General features: G+C 37.5%; 1 protein-coding gene across 1 annotated transcript in view; it reads left to right on the top strand.

The window, feature by feature from the left end:
* LOC102270097 (bifunctional heparan sulfate N-deacetylase/N-sulfotransferase 4) overlaps positions 1–16,010 on the top strand; it is a 284,219-nt gene that overhangs the window by 263,832 nt on the left and 4,377 nt on the right. The window contains exons 9-12 of the mRNA XM_070372913.1: positions 2,055–2,229; positions 9,004–9,174; positions 10,055–10,164; positions 15,050–15,152. Coding sequence (XP_070229014.1) covers positions 2,055–2,229; positions 9,004–9,174; positions 10,055–10,164; positions 15,050–15,152 — 559 coding nt within the window. The remainder of the gene's footprint in view (positions 1–2,054; positions 2,230–9,003; positions 9,175–10,054; positions 10,165–15,049; positions 15,153–16,010) is intronic.

Raw genomic sequence — 16,010 nt, forward strand, 5'->3', positions numbered from 1 at the left:
ATGCAAGGCATCTACGTAATTACAGAATAAATTTGTTATGTTCAATTCTACCATAGTGAATTAAAAATTAATTTATAATGATGATATGTTTAATCAGTGTTGCCTATAATTTGATTTGGACAGTGCAATAATGATAATATTTTTCTGGTAAATTAATATGATTGAATAAAGAGGATTATGGAATATTTTCATCAGAATTATTCATAAGGATATTTAAAATTCTCCTTAAGCATATTATTATTTTACTGAGTCTAGAGGTTTTTTTTTTTTTTACTAAATACATAATTTGTCTTCACAATAATGCCTGAGAAAACAAATAAATCAAAAGGTTGTTTTCTTTTATACTCTGTGACTTGTATCTTCATTAAACACATAGATGGTAAATGTTGTATTGTAATCTAAGCTGATATTTGTCATGCAAATACCAGAGCGTTTCTAAAACCTTATTAATGCTAGTCACACAAGTGCATAAGAGGAAAATTACTTTGTACTTAATAAGTTATGAAAATTTTAAAATCACAATATTATCCCTAAACTAAAACAGAATAAACCTGATACTGTAACTGATGTTCACTCTGGTTTTTTTTTCCTAGCCATGTCCCAATTTTTAAGGAAAATATGGCCCTGATTTCCAAATCCCAAGTATATAAGGCAAATTCCCCCTGAGGTAAACTCCCCTCACTGCATACCTGGGTAGCATGTACTGATGGCTCAGTGGGTAAAGAATCCGCCTGCAATGCAGAGACCAAGGAAATGTGGATTGGATCCCTGAGTCAAGACAATCCCCTGGAGGAGGGCACGGCAACCCACTCCAGTATTCTTGCCTGAAAAATTCCATGGACAGAGAGCCTGGTGGGCTACAGTCCAAAGTGTCGCAAAGAGTTGGACACAACTAAACAACTTAACATAGCATGTAATGTTATGTCAACATCACACGTGAATCTGTCCTCATGAAAAGCTCATTCTTTTAAGATGCAGCTAGGATGAGAGTGGGGCCAAGGCGATGGCAGTGAGCAGATTTGAGTTCCCATTATGAGTATGGACGTGTCCACTCTGCACCTAGGATAGCACTATTCTGTCTTATTTAAAAAGACTAAATGAATTTGGAAATTGCATGCAAGTTACTGAAGGCAGAGCAGCAATTTCCTCTTATCTGTGGGCTCAAATGGAATGCAAATTGTTAAGCAGGAATATAGATGAGACTTTTCACCACTTCACATTTGGGAAACATAATAACAAATGTCAAAGAGGAAAATAAGTATCTTATATGAATTCTTAATTGCTCTCATTATTTATTTCTAGAACATTTGAGGGTTAGAGAAGTGGTGAGCTGTAAGGAGGGTTACACACATAATTAATGCCTTGCACTGAAATAACCTCTGAACATATTGATTCTATAACCTACACACAGAGGACTGTTCCGACAGCATATGGAGGGGTGAACATGCCGAGGCTCCGCAGGATCAACTGGCAGGAAATATCTCCTTAATTACTCTAGATAGACTATAATGTGTTCACATTGCTATACACACTACAAATTATGCAGAAGTTAAAAAGGAGGAAAGCAGCTATGCCCTAATCTGTCTAGTATTTTATAGCTATTCTGACTTACACATTTTCCTCTTTTGTGCACTTTAATCTCAATTTAAGAATTTAGCATTCAAGTATGCAAACATAAATTTACTATTTTAAAATATTTACTAGGCAATATGGTGTAATTTGCTGTTTGCCAAGGGTGAACTTAACTTCTTTAGATTTGGCTTTCAATAGCACAGAACATCAACCCAAATTTAAAGAATTTTCCCTCCGTTCCTTAGCAACCTACCCATTCCATCTCACTCTTTCGCCTGCCCTAAATAGCCCATTAGAACAGTAATACCTGGGATTGTTTTCACTTTCAGAGTGTACAGAATAGTCTCTATTTTAACTATTATAATATCAATAATTAAAAATGTATATAAATGGATGTAAAAATGTTTAAATAATTTCCTATCCATAGTATGGTAGGAAACAATTAGACCTCAAATTAATTAATTGTCTTTCTCTGCCTTCAGGTATATGGACTTTTTTCCTACTCCATCCAACATTACAAGTGACTTTCTATTTGAAAAGAGTGCTAATTACTTCCATTCAGAAGAGGCTCCCAAACGAGCTGCATCTCTGGTCCCCAAGGCCAAGATCATCACCATCCTCATTGACCCTTCGGATAGGGCATACTCTTGGTACCAGGTATGAAGCAGTAAAAAATATCGTTAAAAGCATTTGGTGATAACTTGAATGTAAGCAATGGTGAATTACTAAAGTCCAGATGTATTCAACAGTCAAATGTTAAAAGAGCTATACAAACAAGCAAAAACTATGAGAAATAAGAGCTAATATCTAATTCATATCAATTTGGGCAAGGAATTTCAAGCATAACATAATAGAAAAAAAATCAAAACATTAAGAGATTGAACCATGTAAGCATGTAAAATGTTGTTCTGTCATAATTAACAAACTTAAGTATCCAAGTAGACCATCTTTAGCAATACATGGTAAAGGGCTTAGTTCCCTCAATTTGTGGGAAAAAAAAAAACTTCCTGCAAATTGTTAAAAATAAATAAATAGTAGAAAAATGAGGAAATAAACAAAAGACATAGATATATGATTTATATACACACACACACAAATCCAACTGCACAATTTCTGTGTAAGAATGATCAACCCAATTATTTATCAACAAAATATAAAATCAAAATGGTACTCATAAATATCATCCTAGCATCCTGTTACCCTTATTCTCTCTGCTGACAAGGGTGTCATAATAAAGATGCTCAAATGTTCCAATAGAAGGATATATATGGAGATGTTTTTTGAAAACTGATGACAGTTATCAAACAGTTTGTAAAGATACTTTTGTGGTATGCTTCCTCTTCTGGGAGCAGCCATAAGAAAACTTCAAAAGGATTAAAAATATATATCCTTTTTTATTCATCAGGGTACTAATCATAATAACAAAAGGAAAAGGAAATATCCAACAATATAGAATTGTGTCACACCAAAATGGAGTCTTCTTCAGCATTGAATGCTGGTTTTAATCCATAGAATGATAATTAAAACATTGTGTTCATTCTAATATGTGAATAGTAGTTTTAGTCGATCAGTCCTGTCTGACTCTTTGTGACCCCACAGATTATAACCTGCCAGGCTCCTCTGTCCATGGGATGCTCCAGGCAAGAATAGTGGAGTGGGTGGCCATTCCCTTCTCCAGAGGATCTTCTCAACCCAGGAATCGAACCCAGGTCTCCTACATTGCAGGCAGATTCTTAACTGTCTGAGTTACAGGGAAGTCCTAATAGATACTGATCCAATATATCTCATTAGAAATTTTGAAAGCACTGTGAGGAAGCATGAAAGGTGCTATAAGAGCAGTCTGGAGAAATAAACTTTAGACTTAAAACTGAAGGACAAGTAGGTATTAACTGAGTGAGGCAGAGGGAGACTGGACAAGAGAGAAACTCTGTGTAGTCCACTGGGTACAAAGAACCACAGCCTAGCTAAAGAACTAAAAACAAAGTCCATGTGATTAGAAAGCAAAGCCAAGGAGAACATCTGCAGGAGATGAGCCTGAGAGGCACATGGGAGCTGGAAGCCAAGTGGGAGACCAAGTGGCCACCATTCCTTGAGCAATCAAAGTGAGGTGAAAGTGAAAGTCACTCAGCCATGTCTGACTCTTTCTGACCCCATGGACTATACAAGTCCATGGAATTCTCCAGGAGTGGGTAGCCTTTCCCTTCTTCAGGGGATCTTCCCAACCCAGGGATTGAACCCAGGTCTTTTTGCATTGCAGGAGGATTCTTTACCAACTGAGGCACGAGGGAAGCCCAAGAATACTGGAGTGGGTAGCCTATCCCTTCTTCAGCAGAATTTCCCAACCCAGGAATCCAACCGGGGTCTCCTGCATTGCAGGTGGATTCTTTACCAACTGAGCTACCGGGGAAGCCCTGAGTGATCAAAAGCCTTTTAAAAGTGTTAAGCCAGTGTGTAACTACCAGAATTTCTTTTAGAAAACATGATACTATCTGATCTTTGAAGAATGGATTGGAGTGGAAGAAATGACCACTCAGAGAAATCAATTAGAGGCTGTAGCAATAGTCCTGCTGAGAAATGGCGGTAACAAGGACAAAAATAGGAAGCAGAAACTAGGTGAGGCATAAAGTATCAAGAAATCTTTAGGGATTAAAATCAATAGAACCTGATTATAAAACAGTGTCAAGAATAACTCGAATTTCCAGTCTGGGCAACTAGATGATAAGCATATATTCCCATGAAAAAGTACTGAAAAAGGATACAGGCATTGTGTGGGGATGGGGAAGGCTAAAGATGTGACATAGATGGAGATCAGGAGCTTATGGAATCACTGTCACACGAAAAGCAATAGTAGAGGTCGCTGGTGCTCTAGGGAGAGGTCTGAGCAGGAGACGGAAATTTGCAACTGAGAGGCCAAACACAAAATCTGGTGAAATCATCTAAGGAAAATGTTTAGAGGAGAAAAGTATAGAACAGAATGAGGCAGCCAGAGGGGTAGAAGAAAAAGTCAGCGGTGTCATGATACCAAATACTAGGAAAAGAGCACAACCAAATGAAGGATCAAACAGCTGCTAAGAAATCAGACACCATGGACTGCAGCCTACCAGGCTTCTCCATCCATGGGATTTTCCAGGCAAGAGTACTGGAGTGGGGTGCCATTGCCTTCTCCGAGAAATCAGACAAGCAGGCAAAATAAGGCCTGAATTATTTTCACTCAGTCGAAAGACGGGGGAAGAAGTAAAACCTTTAACAAACAAGAATCCATGCACAGCAGTCTGGATGGGTCAAGGAAGGTGTTTTCTGTGGTGGTGATTTGAATAATAATGAGAAACTTTCAAAGGAAGAGGGCAGTTAAAGGCCCCCCAGGGGAAAATGGGAAATCAACCCTGGGAGGATCCAAACTTCATATCACAAGGGTGAAGGGCTCAGTCTTTGCGGCCTCATGGACTATACAGTCCATGCAACATTCCAGGCCAGAATACTGGAGTGGGTAGCCTTTCCCTTCTCCAGGGGATCTTCCCAACCCAGGGATCGGACCCAAGTCTCCTACACTGAAAGCAGGTTCTTTACCAACTGAGCCACAAGGGCAGGAAACAGCTTAGATGGGAGGCAGCACTCCTTTTACAGAGTCTTACTTTTCTTGTGCTGGGTCCATCCTGGCTGTCAGATGAGTCTATGCGCTCCATTTCAGAAACATATTTTCAAAGCATTAAACTATATAATATTACAAAGGAAACAAGTATATAGAAGTATAATTATCAAATCAGTATATACCAATATATCAGAAGTATAATGATCAAGTTTGCTACTTTTAAAAGTAACATCATTAAATGGCAAGATCTAATGCTGGGGATAATACTACTGTTTGAAGCAGTGATGAGCATAAACAACTTTTGATAGAACTGAAAGACCTATAATGTGATATAAAAGAATTGATTCTTATTGGTGGTAAAATCACAGGTACAATAACTGCTAAATTTTATTTAAAAGATACTAAAAATAAAGAGGCATCTTCTTTTTTTACAGATCCAAGTTCTAAAGTCCTCTCAGTTCTATCAGTGGGTATCTATTAAGAACCCCTGCACTGAAACTTAAGGGAGGAAAAGTGTATAAATGTACATGCTGGTAAATTTGGAGGTCTGGGATAGAGAAATTAAAGTGACTATGACTGTCTCTTTTATTTTAGAAAGTTGAGAATGAATTAACCTAGGAAAAAGAGAGGGATAATTTGGGAGGCAGTAGTTTGAGGAGCAAAAAGAGAGGGTGTGAATTCTTGGTACAGGAATGAGATAAACTTGACCAGAGAAATGTAAAATTGCTTACTGCAATGAACACCTAATTAAAGTTGATGCTCTTGAATGTATGGTGATAACAATCTATATGTACTAAAAACCAATGAATATGAATGTATACATAAATTAATGCCAAAATAAAGAAGATTAAAACATTTAATAACATTTTTAAATAACATGTAATTTTTATTTTTCCTTTTTTCTCTTGGCTTTTCAAATTTTTTTCAATAAACATATGTTGCTGAGAACAAATAGCAATGGACAGAAAAATATGGTTCTGCAAACTGAGATTGCAAGAGGTTGGGGACTGAAGTGGAACACTTGTCTTGGGAGCAAAATCCAGAAATTATTAGTAGAATCCATGAGTCAGTGACTCTCTCAAGATACAAAAATGTGTCTTTCTCACTTTATCAAAATTCATGTTGCAAAGCAAGATAATTTTTTTAATTGTGCCAAAAATACTGAGATGTTAAGTCTTAATGAAACATTTTGAATGTGAATACATGGGGCAAAGTATTGCACATTTTCCTGGCAGAAAGCACAATCACTACTCAGAACAGATTTATATGAATCTTTTTATTTCCACATGGATTCAATCATTTTTTAAAAAAAGAGAAACTATGCGTCTTTTTTCAAGTAAATTCTTTGAACATACACATTTGAAAGGAATAATTTTTTTCTGATAATACTTTTTACTGCTATATTGCTAAGAGTAGGTTCCCCAGACCACTGTACATTTCAAAATAATGCAACCTATTACTTAGCCAGCCCTGTCTCTTCAGTAAGTACCATAAATCTGAAGCTTGACAGGTATAATTCAGAAACTCCTACAAATGTCACCTGCCACTATAATTTCTACCCCACATTTTTATAATGGGCCTCACAGAGGACCTGCAGTGCTATTTTTTCCAGTTCTTTTGTGACTTCTGGTCATATTTTTATGCTAATCTTTTTCATTGCATGAATATAAAAAAGTTGATGCTAGACTGGTGTAAGTCAATATAAAGCAGAATAGGTACAATTCCATATTATCACAGTGTGAAGTAAAAATGTTAGCATTACTTTATTAATAATGCACAGGGTATATTTATATTTATTCAAGTTATGTTGTTTCTACATCTTATATTAAGTAAATATATTATGTAGTCTCTATGTATATAGCATTTACAGAGAAGGTCAATAAATATACAATTATGAGAGAGGTTCAAAAGTTTTATTTCTACCCATCTACCACTCTTTGCTGCTGCTGCTGCTAAGTCGTTTCAATCATGTCTGACTCTGTGTGACCCCATAGACGGCAGCTCACCAGGCTCCTCTGTCCCTGGGATTCTCCAGGCAAGAAAACTGGAGTGGGTTGCCATTTCCTTCTCCACTACCACTCACTAGTTACTCTTTAACCATCCATCAGTTAATCATCTTTACTTTCTTAGTAGTTTTTATTTCTAACATATATGGGGCCTCAGTTCAGTTCAGTTGCTCGGTTGTGTCCGACTCTTTGCAACCCCATGAATCGCAGCACGCCAGGCCTCCCTGTCCATCACCAGCTCCCGGAGTTCACTCAGACTCACGTCCATTGAGTCAGTGATGCCATCCAGCCACCTCATCCTCTGTTGTCCCCTTCTCCTCCTGCCCCCAATCCCTCCCAGCGTCAGGGTCTTTTCCAATGAGTCAACTCTTCGCATGTGGTGGCCAAAGTACTGGAGTTTCAGCTTTAGCATCGTTCCTTCCAATGAACCCCCAGGACTGGTCTTCTTTAGGATGGACTGGTTGGATCTCCTTGCAGTCCAAGGGACTCTCAAGAGTCTTCTCCAACATCACAGTTCAAAAGCATCAATTCTTCACCACTCAGCTTTCTTCACAGTCCAACTCTCACATCCATACATGACCACTGGAAAAACCATAGCCTTGACTAGATGGACCTTTGTTGGCAAAGTAATGTCTCTGCTTTTGAATATGCTATCTAGGTTGGTTATATAGGGCCTACTATTACATAATTCTATCAGGCTGTGATATACTTCCAAACTTATCCTGTAGTAAATTTTCTTTAAGTTCACTTTGAGATATCTTGCAAAAGCAATTCATCCATTCCCACACACCTCATTCATCTTCACTCAGATTTACTTTAAAGTTCTTCTGTTTCCACATTAATTTTTTTTCTGCTTATCAAAATCTTTCTCACTATATTTTAGCTCAAAAGCTTCAATCACTAAAAAATACCTTCACATTTCATTCTGAACTGATCACTTATTGGTCTGGCTATCACAGCAAAAAACTTATACCTCTATCATACATATGACTTTATCACAATCTGTTGATTTGTTGCTTTCCATATAAGGTTTTCATTTCTTTGAAGATAGCATTTTGTCTTACCTATATCTTTTTATCTCTATAATCTATTGCAGTTCTTTATTCTGGCAAGGATCTTGATAAATGCTTGTGAAATTATATTGACTTGTGTTGGGCTTTTGAACTTGACCAATGATGGTTGGATGTGAAGGACTCAGAGGATTTGGTACTAAAAAGCAGCCTAGTGAATTCATATTTAGGAATTAGCAGAGTTAGGTGGAAGCCCTTGGGAGGGAAAAAGCAAAGTGCCTTGGGCAACATCAACATGAATGTGACACCTAAACAAGTGTTATAGACACCTGTCTTCTCTGTACACATAGCACCTGCCACACAGGGATATTGGGGAATTGTCAGAACTTGCCGGAGCGGCTGTAACCAAACAAGAGCACAGTAATGTGGAAGCCAGCCCCCGCCAGTTGAAGTCTGTTTTCATCAGGCTTGATTCATCTGGTCCCTGATATCTTTTCACTTCTAATCAGATCCATGGAGAAAATCCTTGTACTCTGTCTCTTGTCTTGCACCTAAATATTTTATATGTGAAGACAGCTACAGGCTTACATGAATGCCACTTGATATGTATAGAAGGCTTATACTCTAGAGAAGCCATATGCCAATGCCTCGGTTTCAATATAGCATGTACTTTTCACCTTGTTTCTCATTCTAAAATCAAGTAATCATTTTTCATTACTTTTTTGGAAGAAAAGACACACACACTCATCCACACATCAAACACATACAGGCACACATACGTTTGCAGGCATAGTGATTGATTTTACAACTAACTTTCTTGTTAAAGCACCAAAGATCACATGAAGATCCAGCTGCCCTGAGGTTTAATTTCTATGAAGTTATCACAACAGGACATTGGGCCCCATCTGACCTGAAAACTTTGCAGAGGAGATGTCTAATACCTGGCTGGTATGCGGTCCACATAGAAAGATGGCTCACTTACTTTACTACTTCTCAGGTAATGTCGTGAAATGAATTTCTTCGGTTTATTGTATCATGACAGTGTTGCACTGACAAACAGAAAATATAAATTAACATTGCCACAGATAGCAATTTATTATCAGAGATGATCATACCTGAGGAAGAAATGTGGCTTTTTACATTTCTAATGGCAGTGGTAGTACTACAATGTTAAGTGACTATGAAACACGTTCTTGGGATCTTGTCCTCACACAGGAGGCTTCAGGTGCTTCATAGGCAGTAACCAATAGCAGAACTGCCAGTTAAATGGAACATCTATTGAACTCCATGTGCAAATACCCATGCATCACCTATCCCATGGAACTCTTATGAGAAAAGAAGGCCATGGATTAGACTGTCAAAATGGGAAGAACCTGGGATAGAACAGGAAATAAGGATTTGAGGAAAGTGTCCACATCCTTTATCTTCTTCATTCCTGTTCGGCTCACAACCATGTGAGTTCTCTGCCATGGTTTGTAAGGAGAATAGATGGGTAATTTTCATCTGTATGTCCATTATTTCTAAGCCCTTCACTCTAAAATTAACTCATGGGACTTCATAGTTTGGATAATTTCCTGATTACAGAACAGATGGAAAATCGTGTTTCTACTGCACTACTGAATCAAGAAAGTGTCAATGTCTATTTCTAATTTACAATCACATTAGTTAAGGGTTATGAATAATGCCTTTGGCAAACTTTGTTGTTTTATTTGGAAGGACATCAGAATAGTAAATATGCATATGTATGCTAAAGAGTGCATATTTTCTTTCTACTCACACTGATCTAATTGATTAACATCCTACCAGGTCAAGGGAGACAGATCAGTCTACCTAATATAGTTTTGTTCTTCATAGAGTGACTATTTTTGACTCTACAGTTGCTAATTATTGATGGACAGCAGCTGAGATCTGACCCAGCTACTGTGATGGATGAAGTCCAGAAGTTTCTGGGAGTTACACCTCATTATAATTACTCTGAAGCACTAACGTGAGTCTATTCTCATGCTTGATTTCATTTCCATTATTTGCCATCATAAATTATCACTGGTAGGTGTGTATATAGCATCATTAATACTAGCTATGAATTTATACATCATTATGCTTCTCAAAAGCAGTCAAAGGAATGTCCTCATTATTCATGTAGTACATCCCTTTCGAATACCAGGATATTTTATTGGCTAAGAACATGCCTATAGAACACCTTATAGCCATTTTATATATCACAAATTTCCCTTTTTGTGAGCTCTTTCCCAACACAAGTTTATGTAAATGTTTTACATGCCTACTCTGTGCAGAAAGTGTCCTAGGAATGGAGGGTACAGAGGTGAAACAGATGATCTTTATCTCCAAGTAATTTGCACGTTAGAAATAAAATGTTGATGGCCACGATTAGCCCTATGAAAATGAATAGTATTTCAGGCAGAACTGGGAAAGGGATGCATTCATGTTTTACTCTGTATTTATTACATTGTATATAACCAAAAATAATCATGTATAACATTGCAGTGGTCTATTATTGTACAGTAAACCTCCCAAAACCTACCAGCATGTAACCGTAGCCATTTTATTATGTTCATGGATCCTGTGGGCTGGGAATTTAGACAGGACATAGCCAAGACAACTTGTCTCTGGTCAAAATACCTGGGACCATATCTGGGAAGACATGAATATCTAGGTATGACTTGAATGGCTGAAGACTGGAGTTTTCTGAAGGCTTCCTCACTCACATCTTTGGCTCTTAGACTGGATAGCTCAAAGCTGAGCTCAATGGGAGGAGATCTCTCTGGGTGGCTTTCTTGCAGTGAGCATCCTAAGTCACTTCAGTCATGTCCAACTCTTTGGAACTCCATGGACTATAGCCCCCCAGGCTCCTCTGCCTATGGGATTCTCCAGGCAAGAATACAGGAGTGGGTAGCCTTGCCCTCCTGCAGGGGATCTTAGGCCCCCTGGGATCGAACATTGGCAGGCAGGTCTTTACCACTCACACCTCCTGGTAGAGACTGTGTGTTCTGAGAGGGAACGAGATGTGGAGGGAACACGGTTCAAGGCCTTCTCTGACCTAGCCTTGCAAGTCATGCAGCATCACTTACACCATATTCTGTTGATTGCAAGCAAGGCACTAAAGCCAGTCCAAACCCACGGGGAGGGAAAGGCACCTCCTCATCTTGCTGGGGAGGGGCAAGGGCGTCCTGCAGAAGAGAGTGAAGGTGGGGAGGGGTTATGGTTGCAATCAGCTTGGGAAATAAAATCATATACTTCGGGTAATTAAAAATGGAACAAAAAAGGAAAGAGGCAAAATAACAAACAAAAACAAGAGCTCCAAGCTGTCAAAATATACATTTAAAAGGTCATGTTCTTGACTCCCTTCACAAGCCCTGATATAAAGTCTATTATGTTTTAGACAAAATTTTACAAGCCTGATTATATAATTTCCCAGTTCAAAGCAGATTAGAATCAGCAATTAGACAGAGAGGGTAATGGAGGGGCAGGAAAAGCAGTAATAAGACTGGGTTTTTCCTTATCCACTAAAACACATCTAATGAAGTTTTTACCTACACATGGAAATAACACACGGCATGGCCCCCACCGATTAAGTAGACAGATCGTCCTCTAATACACTTACATGAAGAGTCATTGGTGTCAGCACGGCCTCCCCTTACTCCCTGCAGTAATTCAGGGAATGGTTTTAGCCTGTTTACTACAAATAGTTCCTTATGGTTCAATAAACTTATAAAATCATACTTTTAAAGAAGAGATTGCAAACAAGTACAGAATATATGGTTTTTAATATGTCTCACACATCACAAAAATTAATAACTACAGTGATGTTCAATGTAATAAAAGAAGTCTTGTGGCAACCAATTCATGTCCTCAAAGTTATCTAACAGTTATTTGAAAAAGCCTTTGCATCTTAATTTCACAATTTCATGCCTGCTAAACCAAACCATAAAACAAGGAATTGATATAACTTAGCAAGAATAAATGTCCTTTGTTAGACTCCGTGTTTATAACATTGCCAATGCAATAAATGATACCAGGACAGCAAAATAATGTGGATTCAAGGTTTTAACAACCCTATCTAAAAGAATGACTTTCAATAGTCTGGATGGCTCTCCTTCCTCAGATCATATTAAGCTCTGCCTCATAACAGATGTTTGGAGAGTGAGAGAGACGGGAGCCCGTCCTGAGACCTCTGCACACCCGAGAGCAGAGGAGATGCTCTCAGTGTGTATAAATATCTTGACTTGGTTGCCAAAGCTGTATTTTACCTCAATGCAGTTAAACATTCTCATCCTGAGGCAGGAGATGCTGTTTAGGGGCACCGTTATGCCACCTCCCCCATTTCATTTTGCACAGCATGCCAAATTGTTCTTCCTCTTGGGAAATTAATGAAAACGAAAGAAAGGCCTATGATAGGCAAGACGCAGATTGGAAACGTCCAGGTTGGAAATGACTCTGTCTTCCTTTTATCCATTTAACCGGTGATGTATTTAATTTTAATTGATAGCATGTACTAGGACAACCTGGACTGTGAGGATCAGGTCTCTAATAATAGATTGGGCTGGGAACTGTGAAGAAAATTTCCCTCTCCCCCTAAATGAGTTCACATATGTGCAGAAGCAAATTGCAGGTGCATCGCTATTATAGGAATGGGCCCAGGGCAACAAAATATTCTGCAACTAATTAACTTTACATCCTAGTCAATTATGCTTCATCCTCCTAAAACATCTGCTGAGAAACAAAAATGCAAACCTTTTCGATGTTTTATGCATGCAGCAATTCCCACAGCAGTAAATTTAAAATTTCCCTTCCTATTTGGTTTATTCTTTCCTTTTTCCTATCTTGTTAGTCCTAAACAAAAATTCTTACATATCTGAGTTTAAACAAATAATTAGATTACACATTCTTTCTTTGGTAACTTTGTGCGACCAAGGATGCAAAACAATGTTAGAATACTTTTTATGAGTATAGAGATCTGAATGATCCAATAGAATCATTCACCTTCAACAAAAGAAAAGAAGAGTTGTCTAATGTTCCACTCACCATTTGTATAACCCATGTCTTATTTTCTCTGGAAAAAATACTGAATTATATTGCTAGCCTTTTAATTTCATCCTTGAAAAGTGTAAACGTTTTGAACTGTTAAAAAAATCAGTATTTTTTCAATTTGTTAATTAGGTATATTACATTGATTGATTTGCGGATATTGAAGAATCCTTACATCCCTGGGATAAAGCCCACTTGGTCACGGTGTATGATCTTTTTAATGTGTTGTTGGATTCTGATTGCTAAAATTTTGTTAAGGATTTTTACATCTATGTTCATCAGTGATATTGGCCTGTAGTTTTCTTTTTTTGTGGAATCTTTGTCAGGTTTTGGCATTAGGGTGATGGTGGCCTCATAGAATGAGTTTGGAAGTTTACCTTCCTCTGCAATTTTCTGGAAGAGTTTGAGTAGGATAGGTGTTTGCTCCTCTCTAAATTTTTGGTAGAATTCAGCTGTGAAGCCGTCTGGACCTGGGCTTTTGTTTGCTGGAAGATTTTTGATTACAGTTTCAATTTCCGTGCTTGTGATGGGTCTGTTAAGATTTTGGAGAGGGTGTGGAGAAAAGGGAACCCTCTTACACTGTTGGTGGGAATGCAAACTAGTACAGCCACTATGGAGAACAGTGTGGAGATTCCTTAAAAAACTGGAAATAGAACTGCCTTATGATCCAGCAATCCCACTGCTGGGCATACACACTGAGGAAACCAGAAGGGAAAGAAATACGTGTACCCCAATGTTCATCGCAGCACTGTTTATAATAGCCAGGACATGGAAGCAACCTAGATGTCCATCAGCAGATGAATGGATAAAAAAGCAGTGTTACATATACACAATGGAGTATTAGCCATTAAAAAGATTACATTTGAATCAGTTCTAATGAGGTGGATGAAACTGGAGCCTATTATACGGAGTGAAGTAAGCCAGAAAGAAAAACACCAATACAGTATACTAACGCATATATATGGAATTTAAAAAGATGGTAACAATAACCCTGTGTACGAGACAGCAAAAGAGACACTGATGTATAGAACAGTCTTTTGGACTCTGTGGGAGAGGGAGAGGGTGGGATGATTTGGGAGAATGGCATTGAAATACGTATAATATCATATATGGAGCAGTCTCAGTCCAGGTTCGACGCACGATACTGGATGCTTGGGGCTGGTGCACTGGGACGACCCAGAGGGAGGGTATGGGGACGGAGGAGGGAGGAGGGTTCAGGATGGGGAATACATGTATACCTGTGGTGGGTTCATTTCGATATTTGGCAAAACCAATACAATATTGTAAAGTTTAAAAATAAAATAAAATTTTTAAAAAATCAGCATTTTTCTTAGAAGCTTTAAAATTCATGTTTGTATTTAAAGAAATATGTTTACATTATATTGTCACCTTAATATATACTATTGAATGATTTCAAAGAAATTTGCTAATATATTTTGACAGGGAAATCATATAAATAAAAAAATAAATATTGTAAAGTCTTGTGTATATGATTGTAGTTTTGTTGATTCATCCTTGATCTTTTATGGATGAATAGGTAAAATATAAAAACCTAATAATTTCATCATAAAAAGACTAAATATCCATATGTCTTTTTCATTACATTAGAAATATTAAAAAATATATAACATATAGTTTATTTAATTTTAATTAAATTCTCTCAAATTGATTCAATTAATATTTATAGAATTGAATTAAATTAAATCAAAGCATGAGTATATGAAAGTGCATTTCCATTGTACAATTGGTGAGGTTCTCTTAAAATTCTGTATATAATTTATAATCATTATATCTTTATTTTCATTTATATCTTTGATCTTTTGTAGTTTTGATCCCCAAAAGGGTTTTTGGTGTCAACTATTGGAAGGAGGAAAGACCAAATGCCTTGGAAAAAGCAAAGGTCGAAAGTATCCCCCCATGGATCCAGAGGTAATATTTTCCTTATCTTTGAAATTCTCTGGTAGTGCTGAGTCCAAGCATGCTCTGCTGCAGCACAATAGGCCAATGAATCTGAGCAAGGAGGTGTTGGGATGAGGAATATGACTTTATTTCGAAAGCTGGCTGACAGAGAAGATGGCAGACTACCATCTCAAAATAGCCGTCTTATCTGGGTCTGGATGCCAGTTCTTTTATGGATCAGAGATGGGACAAGGTAAGGAAACAACGTAAAAAGGCCATTAATCTTGCAAACATTTACCAGAATGGCAAGCCTCAGGCAGAGGGATGTGTTAATTTCTTCCTGCCATCTACAGGCGGACAGAGTTCTGAACAAAGGCACTTTAACAGTCAGGCAGAGGGGCAGGATTCTCTGAGGCAGACCATTAATTATGATTATGATGACAAAAGCAATGGAAAACAAGTCAAAGAAACAGTTCCAACATGAAGTCAGAATTAATCCTTTCCTGTTGCAGTAGAACCCTGTATATACAACTGTTTCAAAATTAGTAGACAATAAACTTGACTCCTTTTTCTTGACTTTCTTTGCTATCAATAGTTTATATATTTAGAAGAGAGATAGACCAACAGATAGAGATGATTAGTAGATATTTATGGAAATTGTATCCTGTTGGGATGCAATTCAAATATAAATACTGAACAGTAACTTCTTTCCAAATGTGTAAAGGGCTCAAACAAATAATCTAGTAAAAAATGATTTTGTATAAAATATACAAGTATTATTGTTACATATTGAATGTGTATATCCAGTGCCTATACCATGCATGGTATGGATCTAACAGAAGCAGGAGATATTAAGAAGAAGTGGCAAGAATACACAGAAGAACTGTA

This window comes from Bos mutus, chromosome 6 (assembly GCF_027580195.1).
Source record: "Bos mutus isolate GX-2022 chromosome 6, NWIPB_WYAK_1.1, whole genome shotgun sequence".
NCBI lineage: Eukaryota > Metazoa > Chordata > Mammalia > Artiodactyla > Bovidae > Bos > Bos mutus.